The sequence below is a fragment of the Schistocerca serialis genome, chromosome 4, assembly GCF_023864345.2.
Source record: "Schistocerca serialis cubense isolate TAMUIC-IGC-003099 chromosome 4, iqSchSeri2.2, whole genome shotgun sequence".
NCBI classification, from domain to species: Eukaryota; Metazoa; Arthropoda; class Insecta; order Orthoptera; family Acrididae; genus Schistocerca; species Schistocerca serialis.
The window spans coordinates 741,364,607-741,381,715 of NC_064641.1; the positions used below are offsets into that span (position 1 = coordinate 741,364,607).

Consider the following 17,109-nt stretch of genomic DNA (forward strand, 5'->3'; position numbering starts at 1 on the left):
TTGTAGGATAATTGGCATTTATCTTTAATCTTCTGCCAATTCAGAAATCTCAACATTTCCAAGAGACTGCCCCAAGAGTCAAACAAACCTGTGACCATTCATGTTGTCCTTCTTTGTATACCTTCAGTACCCATTGGTAATCCTACTTTATATGAGTCACACACTTCTTGAACAATATTCTAACATGGGATGCAGAAGCACTCTGTAGTCGATCTCTCTTGCAGGCTGACTGTATTTTCCCAGTATCCTGCCAATGAGTTAAGATCTACCACCTACATCAGCTATGGTTGGTCTTATGTGATCGTCACATTTCATATCCCTACAAATGATTGCAGACAGGTATTTGTACAATTTGAGTGACTCCAATAGTCAAGCATTGATGTTGAGGTCAAAGAATATTTATTTTCTGGATTTTTTAAGTGCACCACTTTACATTTCTGAGATTTAAAACAAGTTCTCAGATTCTGCATATGCTGAAATGTTATTGAGCTCTGATTCAGTTTCAGCATATTCTGAAATCTTATTGGGATATGATTGGATATTTGAGCAGTTTTTTTTCAAATGGAGCATTGAATGAAGACCAGAATGAGATGCAGTGTGAATGGAGATGTATAGTAATTTATTTGTCCAGGATAATACTGTATGTAGTGCTATAAGATTAATACATGAATTAGCATGGAGAATGAGAAAGAAATTATATATAGGGGTACATTCGATATTTGTGTTCTTTGCTGTACTTCATTGTATCCCAAATGTATGTTTCTGGATGAGCAAAAATATTTTATATATGCAGTGTGCTTCATTGTATCCCAAATGTATGTTTCTGGATGAGCAAAAATATTTTATATAAATTACACATTCTTATGGTTTACAAATATGCAGTGTGCATGAGCAAATATGATTTTAAAAATGCATTTATTGTACATGTATTTTAACGATGTTCATACAGTTTATGGTTCAATATTATACAACGATGTATATATTGTTTTTACATGACATTATTATTATTATTATTATTATTTTTCATTTCGTCTATTCATAACAAATCAAATAAAGAACACTATCAATAAATAAAAATACCGCAATCACATGGATGATGAACAAAAAAATTATTAATTTTGCGCTAATAGATAAGAGTTTTTATAAAATAAGAAACTGGGGCAGAAATATTCCCATTAAATATGTTTTCAAAAATTTGTAGGAAACACATCACGTAATGTGAAATATAACGTATACGCGCACACTTGCTTTGTAAACCTGACACTCTCATATTCTCTCCATCAAAGCAACAATTTTTTCAGCTGCAAAATCACCCATAGACTACGTATTATATCTATAACGAACATTATCTGAAAACTGAAATCTAATCAGAATGGAAAAGAAAAGTCGAGTGTTTAACTTGGTATAGGAAAAGTACGACAACACAGCGACATAAAAGAATTATGAATTGCTCCAATAAAAAACGAAATTTTATATACCTCAGAAATGCAAAAATTGCGTTGGAGGAAAAACTGATACACAAAATAAAAGACTTACAACGCATCCGTCTTCTGCGATGAACGATTATATTCCGGCTTATGTTTGAAATTACCGCTTTTACTACAGTCTGCGCTTTTACGTCACATCAGTCGGCGTCGCCAACGTACATGCTTCTTCTTCCAACAGTGCCGGTATCCTGTAATGCATTTTAGGGAATGTATATCTACAAATTAATGCAAACCAAAAAATTCTGCATTTATATATATTACTCTGCGTTCATTTCCATACTTATTACGTTATGGCAGTAATTTATGAAACTCTGTGCTACTTGTAAACTTCTTACCACAGTCTAACTTGGGATATTTATATTTCGAATACAAATACTCTCGATATATAGAACATAAGTTTCTGAATACTTTTTGTTCATTAATATAATCGAGTCTTTCGGTTTATTGCCCCTGAAGAAACTTGGAAGCATAAATTAAGTTTACAGTATGAACCTTGAACGAGGGGCAAAGTGTTATGACCAAGATAGAAAAGTTCAAATAGCGTCTGTCTTATGCCTCTCGTCAATAGCAAGAAGACACGAAATAGTGGATTTGATAGTTGATTCTCACTAGGAATACGTGTACACGATCGTCTCATTGTCCTATCTCATAGTTTGTGAGACGCAGAACTTCGCTAACAGGTACGCTTTGCGCATATCACCAACTTAAAAGACCCTTATAATACGCCATTCTATCATATTTACCATAAAGACTGAAAGCTGTGGTGCCGTTACAATTCATAAATTAAAACACTTGTTCAAATACCCATAATTTTAAATAGTTGTACCGGCGATTAAGCTACGTGATCAAAGGTACCGGTATCAAAAACAAATATATTTCAGTTTCTCACGTGTTTTCTTATATAGTATGGGCAATACGTTGCAATATGAAAATAAACATTGTCTGGATGGTCATTCCTAAAAGTATGTTTTTCATATTCTAGCAATGAAAATGGTTTCTCCGCGAAGTCTATTGCAGCTACGCAGCTTTTGTCGTTCCCAAAGTTCCGGCAAATTTCTGGCAGCAGCCGAAACTGTTTCAATTGGCAGAAGAGAATACTCATCGAAAGAAAGTTTAGTTTCCGTTGCTGTCAACGACAAAACGGGTGAGGGAACAATTCTAGTTATAAGTGAAAAGTTTATATATGCTGCAATATAAGCTGCCATTGCCATCTTGATGCCAAAATAGTGCTTTGCATGACAGTAAAGAACATGTTACTATGACTCAGCGCCAGATCACACTTTCTTATTCTATTGTTTCTCAAACCATCTCTCTGTATTATCCCCAAAATCTTTTTGAGTAGCTATACCTAGGCACAGAGTTTGCCGTTTATGCAATAATAAGTATCTTATTTTTGTAAGGTATCCATATTAGTTAATACTAATGTTAAGTGTAAACAACACGAGATTCTTTGGCAGTGATTAGTCATCACGGATGGATTAGTAAATTGTTGTGAGGTTGGTCACAGATAAACTGATGAAGAATAAAGGAAATAGTTCCATGCAAACTCACTTTCTCTCAACTGATAATTTGAGTAAAATTTTAGGTCACTTATGTGGTAAATGCGGTAATCCACCTATGAAAAATTCCAGATATAAGTTGTGTTATTTTGATTATTTAAAATTTAATCCACACACAGTTCATGAGTCCGTTATTTGCCTATCTTAGTAGACTTTTTCATATTTAGTTTCTTGACTGCCTATGTCTCTCCAATATTTTGCTGATTTAGAGATTGAGAACAAAAGCCTTCAAAAAATACAGAGAACATAAAGATACCTACTGAATTTACTGCATACATATATCCTAATGATAAAAATAAATGAGCATCATAGTAACTGAGTGTAGTGAAATTACTATTGATCTCATACTAATAAATATATGTTTATGCTACTCTGACACCCAGATAATAAACTCCAGACTAGATCATTTTTCAGTCATGATAGTAACAAAAGACTGAGGGAACTGTACAGAAAACATGAGAGCACAAAAGACAAGGTAAATCACAAAATTTCATTCTATTAAAAAATATATCTGTGATGGAGAAGAGGGAAGCAATGTACACAGATCAGCCAGAACTTTATGACTACCGACCTAGGCAGACCGGTGAAACAGGACAGGCAGCGAACAGTGGTAGAAATAACATCAGACTTTAATAAGTATTAAAGTCAGTACTGGGGAGAATATAAGTGTTTCTAAATACACAGTGCACCGAAGATTCCTAACGATGGGCCTCTGAAACCAACTACCCATGCATGTGCCATTGTTAACATGACGGCATCATTAACTATGACTGAAATGGGTACATGTCTATCGTCACTGGACGTTGATGCAGTGGCATAGCATTGCATGGTCTGATGAATCCTGGTACCTTCACCATGCTGATGGGAGGGTGCGAAACTGTCATCTTCCAGGGGAACAGCACCTTGACACTTGTACTGTGGGATGGGGACAAGCTGGCAGCAGCCCCGTAATGCTCTGGGGAACATTCACATGAGCATCCATGAGTCCAGTGGAGTTTGTGCGCTTGTGCAAGGCACCATTGTGGCCAAGGAGTATCATGCACTGGTTGCAGACAACGTAAACCTCTTCATGACAGTCGTGTTCCCTGACAACAGTTGCATTTGCAGCAAGATAGTGTACCATGTCACAAGGCCAGAAGTGTGTTGGAGTGGTTTGAGGAAACAGTGTTGAATTCCAGTTGATCTGCTGGTCCTCCAACTTGCCAGAACTGAACCCAATCAAACACATCCATCCCCCCTCCCACAGGGTGACGTGTGTGCACATGTGGTGTCAGCTCCCTCCGGCAACCTTCCGAGGTGTCATTGCTTCCACCCCATGCCACGGCTCCACTATTGTTCATGCCAAGAGTGGACATCCCAGCTATTAGGGAGGTGATCATAATATTCTGGCTGATCAGCATATGTGGAGAGTGGTACAAATACCAAATGTGACCAGCTTTTCGCTCTTTATTTAATTATCATCATATTGTTACATAGCCTGTAAAATAGTACCAAAAAAGTAAATCTGGATGTCTGGAGAGGTAACCCACCCAAAAAATAAATTAAAATTGTATTATGACTTGAAAGAAAGAAAAAAACTTAGGCACATAATACTCTATACAAAATCCAAAAGAAAGACTACTGCTGTTTGATCAGAGAAATAAGCCTTCTGCAGTAAGACAGCTACTGAGAAAAGGGAAAATTATTCAAAAGACATATCACCCTTCATAAATGGAGTGACAAAGTGGAGGGAGAGAGAGAGATAGCGAGAGTGAGCATTGCCCACTGCAAGACGATAAAAGTGATGTGGATTCTCTAGAAATGGCAAACACCTTCAGTAGATTTTTTGTAACTGTAGCAGATGAATTGGTGAAGCAAACCCATAAACAAATCATACCATTGCATTCATCCCTACAACTGGGACTGAAGTTTTGAACCTAATAAAGTAATTTAAAGTCAAACATTAATCTTTTAATGGATTGAAAGGAAAGTCTATTAGAACAAACTTATAACCTTCTTCCTGGTCACCATGACCAACTATAACCTAGCCCACAATCATTTTTCCTTTGAAGGCATCACCTACAAACAAATTCCACAGCACAGTCATCTGCACCCAAGTGGTACCATCCTATGCCAACCTACTCATGGTCCCTCTAAAGGAATCCTTTCTCCCCACCCACAATCCAAAACCCCTCACATGGTTCATATTTATTGATAAGATCTTCATAATCTGGACAGAGGATGAGTACCAGCCACTGACAACAACTCCACTTCTATGGCTGACACCAGTTCCACACCAAGAAGTACCTTCAGTATAGCCTTGCCGCCTATGGCCATCACATCTGTTGTGGTAACAAGTAGTCCCTCTTCAAAAAAGCCGAGGGTTTTACTGATGCCTTCTCAAACCAAAATTACCTTCCTCACTATGTTCAGAAACAGATTATCACATAACTCGTACCTCTGCAGTACATCTAGATGCAAGATCTACCCTACACATCCTCCCATATCATTTAATCTAGTCCTGTCACTGTCACTGTCCTGGAATGTCTGTGAAAGCAGCCATGTGATCTAATGACTTAGCTACAACTGGTGTGTGGCATTCTCTGAGGCCCATCCAAAAAGTAAGGAACATTTATACTTACAGTCAATGCATCTGTCTTGGGGCAGGCACTCATCGGTTTCTGGTGGTTGGTGTGACGCGGACAGTTGCTGTGTGTAGTTATAAGTCGGACCTTGTCCTGTGGCAAGTCCAGAGAGAGCTGTGACCATGGCTGAGCCAATTGTGAATCCCGCCGACTGTGAGGCGTAAGATGGTGTTTGTTTACTGCAGGTGGAAAATGTTAGACCTTGCGGCATTCACCGCAGACTTGTTACCATTTATGGTGAAGGTATAATGAATGCAGCCAGTGACTGAAAGTGGTGCTTTATGTTTAAGAATAGGAGAAAGATGTTCGTGAGGAAGAGAGATCAGGGCTGCCTCAAAAATCACAGGTGCACTGAAACAAAAGGTGGGTCACATCATTTTAGGGAATTGACAGTTCACGATTAGTGATGTGGGAACATCAGGAAGTGTTTTGTTCAATTGGCACAAAGTTGTTACTCAGCACTTAAGGTACTACAAAAATCTGAACACGGTGGGCCCCATGCACACTCATGGGTGACCAGAAAGCTATGAGAATGGGTGCTGCATTAGCATTCTTTGAGCATTATGGCCACACCTTTATTGACTAGACTGTTTGAGAGGGTGAAGCATGGGTTTCTCATAACACACATACAATGAAGTGACAGTCTGTGGAGTGGTGTCATCCTCAGTTGTAACAGAAGCCACACAAATTCAAACAAACTGCATCAACTCAAAAACTGGTGGCTTGTATTTTCTGGGACAGTGAAGGGATCCTACTTGTTGATTCCATGCCCTGCAATACAACAATCAGTAGTAATACATACTGTGCTACCCTCGAATGTCTTTGTTGGGCTATCCAGTACCAGAATTGTTGTGTTGCATGGCAGTCAACCTCCACATACTGTTTGGCAGACACAAGCATTGTTACATGAGGATTTTCGGTGGGACAGCTTAAAGCATCCTCCCTACAGTCTGGTCCTGGATTGGTCAGACTTTTCCTGCTTCCAAAACTGAAGGAGCATTTTGCTCATAAACGCTCAGATTTGTTGAAAACCTGAAGGGCGCTGTCATGATCTGGTCGAATAGGGTAAACGTGAACTAGTTCCAAGGTACAACAAGTGTGTTAATGTCAAAGCGATTCTGTGGAAGAGTAGAGAAAGTATATGCCAACACATGTATATTCAGTTTCTGTATTAGTGTTAAAGAATATCTCAGTATGATGAAACATTCCATGGCCCACGTACATGGGTGTGACCACTAACAGGCTATCTGTACACATGTACAACCACCCTGTTGCTGAGCATACTACTCAACACGATGTGCCTTACTTCAACAATTGAGTCACAGCCTGTGCCATCTGGATTCTTCCCACAAATACCCACTTCTATGAATTGCACAGGTGAGAACTATCTCTGCAACATATTCTGTGTTCCCCTAATCTGTCCTCATTTCTTCTCTCCTTCTCTCTTCTCCTTTGTCTACAACTCATCAAAGCCCCCTGAAGCTGCACCTAGGAGCACACTGTCCTGTCTTTGCTGCTTACTTCTACAGACAGCCCACTCTTTCCCTGTTATCCCTCCCCATCCCACACCTCTTCTGTATCCGCACTAACCACACCAACCAAGCTCATCTGTTTGGTGAGCAGCAACCTATCCCAGATTTTCCATTGGTCAAAGTTAATAAAGAATTGATGCATCATATGTGAGCAATAAAAATATTGTGTGAAATGCATAGCTGCACTTTCTACTGATGCTACCATAAGTTTCTTGCAGCTCTTGCACTCATTTCTCAGTGCATCTACTCCTAAAAGGAGTGCAAGAAATCACACTGTTATAATAATGAAGTGGAACAGCCACACCTTCACATCTTCACCAATCATTCTGTTGTATTGCTCATATCTGAAAGAAGATAGCAAATCTGGAATGTTTTTAAATAATGCCACTATTAGAACAGAGGTGCTTAAGTTATTGTTGTGCAGTAGAATAGCTTTAACCTTGTACTTGAAGAGTTAATAAAGAGGTACAATTCTGTAGAATTATATGTGATACTCTAAGCTTCAATAAGAGAAGTGGCATTGTGGTAATAAAGCAAGGAAGTGTTAGCAGTCTTTTGTGAAATATTGTCTGAGCTGCTCTTCACAATTTTGTTACCACTGGAGCGTTATTTCTGGAGATAACAATCAAGGCTGTTGATCTGACTTGTTTTTGAAGTGTTTTCTTATATCTCACTGAAGTCACTGCCTTGTTTGCTCATCATCAGTTACTGTAGTTATGTGGTTTTTGAAAATTTAAGATTCCTAGTTTATGAGCCGCTGGCTTCATTTCACATGGCATATCTATATACTTGATATGAGGACCCTTTTTTAAGTTTGTACCTGACAAATGTACATTACTTTAAAATTTAAGAGAGAAAAGAGATCTTGTATTTTAATTCGGTTAAGAAAAGGAGCATCATAACTGATAATGACTACTTTTCAAAGTAACTTATCATTTCAGCTTGCCATCAACAGATTAGTCAGTAATACAGTCCCTATCTTTCCTCCAAACTATAAGTGCACCAAAATCCAACTACATTTACTTTGTTTTTCTTTTTGTCCAGCATTACAAACTTTCAGTGCTGTTTTGCAGTGTGTGTGTGTGTGTGTGTGTGTGTGTGTGTGTGTGTGTGAGGTGCAAGCATAACTTGCAAGTATGGGAGATATGTTATAATGAATATGGCTATTTTTTATTTATGATGATGTAACTTTACCACAAATGTAGCAAAAATGTCAGATTGGTTCTTGCATTTTCTGTTTTGTAAGATATTAAACTCGGCCAAAACTAGCTGCAACTGAGCTAACAGCATCACTGTCAGTCCCAGGTCTCTTCTGACATGTTACTTATAAACAAGGACATTCCCGTTACACATCTCTGGGGCTAACAGTGAAGTTAATGTAATTTTTCTAAATGTTATAGACACAAAGTATGTAGTCACTTCCTACTCCATTGGGTAACACCCTCACTGCCCAAAGTAGAAAGAGTAGAAAATGACAAAAAACTTTTTTATAAATTTTAACAGATCTGATTATGGCGTTCTCCTGAAACGTGTCATCAAATGATAAAGAAACAGATTTATTTTGGTGACCAGGACAAGTGTATAACCATTATTTTGGTGACAAAGACAAGTGTACTACCCCTTATATTGCCAAGGACCGACAAAGATAAGTGTACTAACCCTTATATTGCCAAGGATAATTGCATATCTCTGGAGAGTCTTTTTGTCTAAAGTGATAACTTCCGTAGATAGTTTTCTCAACAAACTCGTTCTGTAATCTTATGTTAAATTTGTTGCTGTTAATGTCTGATTAGTAACATACATTGGGGGGGGGGGGGGGGGGGGGGGACCTGTGAATAACTCGTATACTGAAAACCTGCTGAAATACTTTACAGGTATCAGCAACTCTGATAATCTTGTACTGGTATATTATCTTGTATTGTCAAACTGTGGAATTTAATTCTGAATAGGGTTTTACAGAACTAAATGACTAATTTTAAGTCTTAAGATTCTCTGTTAGCTTCTCCAGAAATGATTTGAGGAGCAAATCCATGATTTTTTTGGTATATGATATTTTCCAAAATTGTCAAAAAGCTCATCACACGTTTTTTACCTCTATATTACAGATTTTCACACAGTAGAGAACAGCTTGTTGTGTTGCATTTTTCCTTTTTTTATTAAGTGATCTGGTTATCCCATCAAATTGGTACAGTGAACTGAATTTGTTGTGAAGTACTGTTGTGTGGAATTGCAGAGAGAGGAGATGAGCAGTGTCACATGATGTACGACCGTAGAGTTCCTGAAAATGTTATTATTTTCTGGTTTTAATCTGTTTGTCAGTTTTAATGCATATTTTCTTGAAATGACATTGTATTATAAGGACTAAAATATTTTGTGTTTTTTCCTTCCGTTGAAATTCAATACTATATTATATGAAGATTGGGGCAATCTGAAAAGGAAATGTAAGAAGATACCTGCAGAACATAGAGTTTGCAGAAGTAGATTATTATTACATAACTGTTACAGGTGTTGCCACTGTCACAATGGGGAGGCCTCCAGTGAATGGCATGAATTTAGAACTGATCCAAGAACTGACTAGCACTTTAGAGTCTCTAGAGAAAAATAAATCGAGAGGCATGATTCTCACTTCAGTAAGTTTCAGCAGTTTTCTGCTGATTGGACACAGTTATATTTTGTTTATAGTACAGATGAGCCATTTTGCATGCATGTAGAAATTTTTAATGTTGCAAGTAATATTTACCTTAATATAAACTTTCCTGAAACTTGAATGTCATTGTGATGTAGAAGAGTGTAGTTGTGTAGCATGACTAATATTTTATTAGCTTCAGGTGCACTGCCTATAAATGTTAACATTTTGAGGCCAAATGCCTCTTAAAAGGTGTTAAAAGTTTGCTTTTCACTGTGTCATTTTCATCCTCTCCATGAAGCTTCAATTACACGAGTATTATCTGGTTTTAAATGATTATGTACTGTGACTCAGCAATTCTGAAAACTATTAGTAATCCCTCCCCCCTTCCCTGTTATTTAAAGAACTGAACTTCCATTATAAAGCAAACTTCAAGTGTCATATACTAAACAACAGAGTTAATGTGTTAAATATATATGTTAAGCCCATAAAACGTTAATGACTGAAGACACAAAACCGTAATTATGTTGGTTTTGTTAGATTTGGATTATTCACACACCGATTTATGAAAATCTGAAAATCAGAAATAGTAAACTAAAAAAGTGATGATCCCTTTGGGTAATCCCTTGTCAACTCACCTAGGCCTCCCTGCTTGACCGTCTCAGATTTCTTTCAAATTGTATGTGAACATTTGCACATGTCCCCAATGAATATTGGTGAAGTTTAACATTTGTCAAAGCAATACTGGCAGAGATATAGTCATTTGTTGGACTCCATGGATGACTGTGCAAAGTGAATATGAATTTGTGATGAATATGAGCTGTTATATCTCAGGCATTAACACAAAATTTTGAAATATAAATTTTTATTTATGTACCACTTTCCAATACTAAATAAATTAAGTGCAAATTTGAAGACTTTGTAAAAAGGTGAAATATGTGGTATTTTTGACATGATTTTGCCGAGAAGTGTTCTATGATTCTCTCCAATTTGGGCTCGTCAGAAAGACCAGGGTTTGAACTGAAAAACAAAGTGTATTTGATTATCCAGTGTGGGTTAACAATGCTAGATAATTTGAATCAAAATTTGGTGCAGAAGTCATGGCAAGAGAAAAATGTGAACTTTGGATTCTTATATCTCATGGAGTACATAACGCATGCCAAAATGAAATTTAGAACACAATAGCTTAAGTAGCACAAGGATGTGCAATACAAAATTTCATTCATCTACTATTGTCCAATAACTTACAAATTCTTCGAAAATATGATTTTCGTGAAATAGTGAAAATAGAATATATGTGACATGTCTTTTACAAATAGCATTTTCTATTAAAGTATGAAAACCAGTGTCATTCAAAACATTTTAAGTGCCCCCCCCCCCCCCTCCAACCCCTCCTCCCGTCCCACAACAGTGGGTATAATTTCCAACATGAGCTAGCAGTCTACATAAATTGAGACAAAGTATCCAGAAAAATCACACTGTGAATAAGTTTTAACTTTGGCTTCTTATACCTTGTTGATTAAAGGCTTGATAAACATGAAATGTGGACACATCAACAAAGCAACATAAGGTTTCCCAATAGAGAATATCATTCACATATTGCTTTCCAAAGTCTTACAAAAGCAGTTCAAAATTGATTTCCATAAAAATCACAGAAATGAGCACATTCAATTTGCTTTTAGAGCATCTGTTTTCCATGATTGATTTCAAGCTAATCACAGTTGGAAGAGTATGTTTTCAAGCATCCGAAAAATCACATTTGATTCTCCAGTGTGCGCTAACAATACCTGTGAAACTGATGGACACATTTGAGGGAATGTACCACAGCAACAGGCTACATTGCAGCAACCTGTGGTCTGTGTTTCATTGCATGTGATTTCTATCGTTAAATTGATAGACAATATCTCATTTTATTGTGTTGGTCCATGGTTTAAGATGATGAGGCAACAACCCTATGCAATACCAGCCATGAGTGGTTTTCTTCAGCCAGGTTCCCAAATATGTAATTTGGTTTCTTAATTTACATTCCAAAGCCTTGCTGTGGTACCTGTCTGCTTATAAAGCCATTTGTTCAGTACCTTATCTCTGACACCCAAATATGTAGCAGTACCTCCCATAGGTGGCAAGCAAAAAGTAATGTCAGTTTTTATTTATAACTTCTCAACACTGCAGTTTACATTTCTCAGTATTTTTGAGCCACTTTCTGCTGTTCATTTTCTGAAACTTCATACTGTTAGCCAGGTGATGATATTGAAGGAAAAGAGTTTGGAAATGAGGTGTTGCTATGGTACCCAACAAGTATCCTCTCTTTCGGGGGCAATAAAATGAATGAGCCAGGCCTTGAGGACACACAGATTTTATCAGTGTATCATTTTGTTCTTGAAGTGCATAACAACGTTGCAGATCAACCATCCATTATCGTACATACCGATGTTGTAATTGCCAGGTAACAACTCTGTGAATGTCAGACATGAGCACGGTTGCACTAGATGCTCATGCAACATAGTACAGTGTTGTGATTCTTGAGTTTCTCCCGGCGTATTTGATAGTCAAAATATCCACGGGTGTGCTGCCGGTCTAAAGTGTCCAACGGGCACAATATTTCGGCGATCATACATGTCGCCATCATCAGGTGAACTGACGGACTGAGCTCCTGTGAACGTGCCGGCACGGAGATCCGTACGCTATGGCTGCTCAGAGGGAACTGGGTTCGGTCGCGGCGGCGGCTGATTTAAATACCCTCCGCCCGCGGCGCGCTCCCTCCGCCGTCCGCGCCCCGCGCCATGGTCGCGCGGTGGAACAGATTGCGACGGCGTCTGAGATGACGTCGGAGTGATGGCTCTGTTCGCCGTGGTCGTCACAACTATACGTTTGCTCGATTTACTCTTGATTAACCCGATCGCTGGTTCCCAAGCCTTGCTAAGATTATAGCCACAGTCACGGTTTATGAGGTCGTCATTGGTGCGAATTTCGATGGCCTCTCTAACAACGCTGTCCCAATATCTCGACGTCTGTACCAGAATCCTCGTGCGGTCATATTCCATGGCGTGATTTTCCGACAAACAATGTTCAGCGACCGCCGACTTGCTCGGATACATCAGACGAGTGTGCCTCTGGTGTTCACGGCATCGATCCTCGACGGTACGCATCGTCTGACCAATATACGACTTGCCACATTGACACGGCATCTGGTACACGCCGGCCTTCCTCAAACCGAGGTCATCTTTGGCGCTCCCCACTAGTGCACGAGTTTTATTTGGAGGACAAAACACAGTTCCGACCCAGTGTTTCTTCAGAATGCGAGCGATTTTCCCCGAGAGTGCACCTGTGTATGGAATAAATGCAGTGCCTACCTCCTCCCTCGTGACTTCATCCATCTCAAGGGGTTGTGCTGCAATGGTTGGGCGGAGAGCACGTTGAATCTGCCACTCTGAGTACCCATTTTTTCGAAATACAGTTCTCAGATGTTCCAATTCCTGGGGTAGACTCTCTGCGTCAGAGATAGTGCGCGCCCTATGTACTAGAGTTTTAAGTACCCCATTCCTCTGTGAAGGGTGGTGGCAGCTGTCTGCATGCAAATACAGATCAGTGTGCGTAGTCTTCCGATACACCCCATGACCTAGGGTGCCGTCAGCCCTTCTCTTGACCAAGACGTCAAGGAAAGGTAATTTACCCTCCGTTTCAGTCTCCATAGTGAATTTGATGTTGGGGTGTATGGAGTTTAGATGTGTAAGGAAGTCACGGAGTTTATCCATACCATGTGGCCAGATGACGAACGTGTCGTCCACGTAACGGAAAAAGCAAGTAGGTTTCCATATGGATGACGACAGGGCTTCCTCCTCGAAGTTCTCCATGTACAAATTCGCTACCACAGGTGAGAGTGGGCTACCCATGGCGACTCCCTCCGTTTGTTCGTAGTATTCTCCATTAAAAAGAAAATACGTGGAAGTCAAGACATGCCTAAAAAGTTCAGTGGTCTTTTCGTCAAACTTCTGACTAATCAATTCTAGTGACTCTCGCAGGGGTACCCTCGTAAACAAGGAAACGACGTCAAAACTCACCATGATATCTGACTCATCCAACCTGAAGCTGTCAAGGCGTTTAACAAAATCCACGGAATTACGGATGTGATGAGGGCATTTACCCACATAAGGACTTAATATTCCCGTCAGGTATTTGGCCAACAAATATGTAGGTGCCCTGATGTTGCTGACAATGGGGCGTAATGGTATCCCCTCTTTGTGAACCTTCGGTTGTCCATATAGTCTAGGCGGTACCGGACCTTGGGGTAACAATTTCTTAGCGTCACCCTCCGGTAAATCTGCGTCGTTGAGAAGCGCCCTCGTCTTGTTCTCCACCTTCTTTGTAGGGTCAACGCTGATCTTCCGGTAGGAATCGTCATTTAGCAGGCTCTGCATCTTATCAGTGTAGTCCTTATGGGAGACAACAACTGTAGCATTGCCTTTGTCAGCCGGTAAGACAACAATTTCAGAGCGCTCCCTCAGATCGCGAATGGCCACCCTCTCTTTACTGCTGATATTTGACTTCATCGGCTTGGATTTCGTCAACGCACGACAAGTTTCACGACGTATTTCCTCGGCTGATTCTGGCGGAAGTCGAGCTGCAACCTGTTCAACAGCACTAACAATTTCTGCGACCGGAGTGAACTTGGGGGTGGGAGCGAAGCTGAGACCTTTCTGCAAAACCGAGACTGCATCATCACTCAACACCATGCCACTCAAATTGATGACAGTCTTGCACGGAACCTGTAGAGATGGTTTGTCAAGGAGACGTGAGAACTTAGCTGTTTGACGTCCCGTAGTCTTCTTATGGGTGGAATCAGCTGACACCCAGGTGACACCATCAATCCAATCCCAGGAACAAGAAGTAAACTTACTAGCCAGTTGCAAATGTAGTTTGAGTAATTCCTGTGAGATAAACTCAAGGCTCCGGCGGGTGAATTGCACTCTCTCACGTACCAATGCGAGGCTGGCTCGTTTCTTGATTCTCTTAGCTGCTGCAGAATCGATGTGATGCATAACCCTTTACGGGGAGGAGATGTATCGCAGCATGAAGAAATTTGAAAAGTTGCGCCACCGTAGATGTCGTTTGCTAAGTACTCTTGCCTTTCTAAAGAGATGTCCTTCCGAGAATGTTGTTCCAAATTTTGCTAGGGTTATGCATCACATCGATTCTGCAGCAGCTAAGAGAATCAAGAAACGAGCCAGCCTCGCATTGGTACGTGAGAGAGTGCAATTCACCCGCCGGAGCCTTGAGTTTATCTCACAGGAATTACTCAAACTACATTTGCAACTGGCTAGTAAGTTTACTTCTTGTTCCTGGGATTGGATTGATGGTGTCACCTGGGTGTCAGCTGATTCCACCCATAAGAAGGCTACGGGACGTCAAACAGCTAAGTTCTCACGTCTCCTTGACAAACCATCTCTACAGGTTCCGTGCAAGACTGTCATCAATTTGAGTGGCATGGTGTTGAGTGATGATGCAGTCTCGGTTTTGCAGAAAGGTCTCAACTTCGCTCCCACCCCCAAGTTCACTCCGGTCGCAGAAATTGTTAGTGCTGTTGAACAGGTTGCAGCTCGACTTCCGCCAGAATCAGCCGAGGAAATACGTCGTGAAACTTGTCGTGCGTTGACGAAATCCAAGCCGATGAAGTCAAATATCAGCAGTAAAGAGAGGGTGGCCATTCGCGATCTGAGGGAGCGCTCTGAAATCGTTATCTTACCGGCTGACAAAGGCAATGCTACAGTTGTTGTCTCCCATAAGGACTACACTGATAAGATGCAGAGCCTGCTAAATGACGATTCCTACCGGAAGATCAGCGTTGACCCTACAAAGAAGGTGGAGAACAAGACGAGGGCACTTCTCAACGACGCAGATTTACCGGAGGGTGACGCTAAGAAATTGTTACCCCAAGGTCCGGTACCGCCTAGACTATATGGACTCCCGAAGGTTCACAAAGAGGGGATACCATTACGCCCCATTGTCAGCAACATCAGGGCACCTACATATTTGTTGGCCAAATACCTGACGGGAATATTAAGTCCTTATGTGGGTAAATGCCCTCATCACATCCGTAATTCCGTGGATTTTGTTAAACGCCTTGACAGCTTCAGGTTGGATGAGTCAGATATCATGGTGAGTTTTGACGTCGTTTCCTTGTTTACGAGGGTACCCCTGCGAGAGTCACTAGAATTGATTAGTCAGAAGTTTGACGAAAAGACCACTGAACTTTTTAGGCATGTCTTGACTTCCACGTATTTTCTTTTTAATGGAGAATACTACGAACAAACGGAGGGAGTCGCCATGGGTAGCCCACTCTCACCTGTGGTAGCGAATTTGTACATGGAGAACTTCGAGGAGGAAGCCCTGTCGTCATCCATATGGAAACCTACTTGCTTTTTCCGTTACGTGGACGACACATTCGTCATCTGGCCACATGGTATGGATAAACTCCGTGACTTCCTTACACATCTAAACTCCATACACCCCAACATCAAATTCACTATGGAGACTGAAACGGAGGGTAAATTACCTTTCCTTGACGTCTTGGTCAAGAGAAGGGCTGACGGCACCCTAGGTCATGGGGTGTATCGGAAGACTACGCACACTGATCTGTATTTGCATGCAGACAGCTGCCACCACCCTTCACAGAGGAATGGGGTACTTAAAACTCTAGTACATAGGGCGCGCACTATCTCTGACGCAGAGAGTCTACCCCAGGAATTGGAACATCTGAGAACTGTATTTCGAAAAAATGGGTACTCAGAGTGGCAGATTCAACGTGCTCTCCGCCCAACCATTGCAGCACAACCCCTTGAGATGGATGAAGTCACGAGGGAGGAGGTAGGCACTGCATTTATTCCATACACAGGCGCACTCTCGGGGAAAATTGCTCGCATTCTGAAGAAACACCGGGTCGGAACTGTGTTTTGTCCTCCAAATAAAACTCGTGCACTAGTGGGGAGTGCCAAAGATGACCTCGGTTTGAGGAAGGCCGGCGTGTACCAGATTCCGTGTCAATGTGGCAAGCCGTATATTGGTCAGACGATGCGTACCGTCGAGGATCGATGCCGTGAACACCAGAGGCACACTCGTCTGATGTATCCGAGCAAGTCGGCGGTCGCTGAACATTGTTTGTCGGAAAATCACGCCATGGAATATGACCGCACAAGGATTCTGGTACAGACGTCGAGATATTGGGACAGCGTTGTTAGAGAGGCCATCGAAATTCGCACCAATGACGACCTCATAAACCGTGAC

General features: G+C 40.7%; 2 protein-coding genes across 2 annotated transcripts in view; one reads left to right on the forward strand and one right to left on the reverse strand.

Moving 5' to 3' along the window:
• LOC126473261 (meiotic recombination protein DMC1/LIM15 homolog) overlaps nt 1–1,591 on the reverse strand; it is a 156,820-nt gene extending 155,229 nt beyond the window's left edge. Inside the window, exon 1 of the mRNA XM_050100209.1 lies at nt 1,537–1,591. The gene's annotated coding sequence lies outside the window, so the exon portion shown is untranslated. The remainder of the gene's footprint in view (nt 1–1,536) is intronic.
• A 330-nt stretch (nt 1,592–1,921) lies between these two features.
• LOC126473265 (enoyl-CoA delta isomerase 1, mitochondrial-like) overlaps nt 1,922–17,109 on the forward strand; it is a 73,829-nt gene continuing 58,641 nt past the window's right edge. The window contains exons 1-3 of the mRNA XM_050100217.1: nt 1,922–2,167; nt 2,470–2,631; nt 9,708–9,832. Coding sequence (XP_049956174.1) covers nt 2,472–2,631; nt 9,708–9,832 — 285 coding nt within the window. The 5' untranslated portion in view covers nt 1,922–2,167; nt 2,470–2,471. The remainder of the gene's footprint in view (nt 2,168–2,469; nt 2,632–9,707; nt 9,833–17,109) is intronic.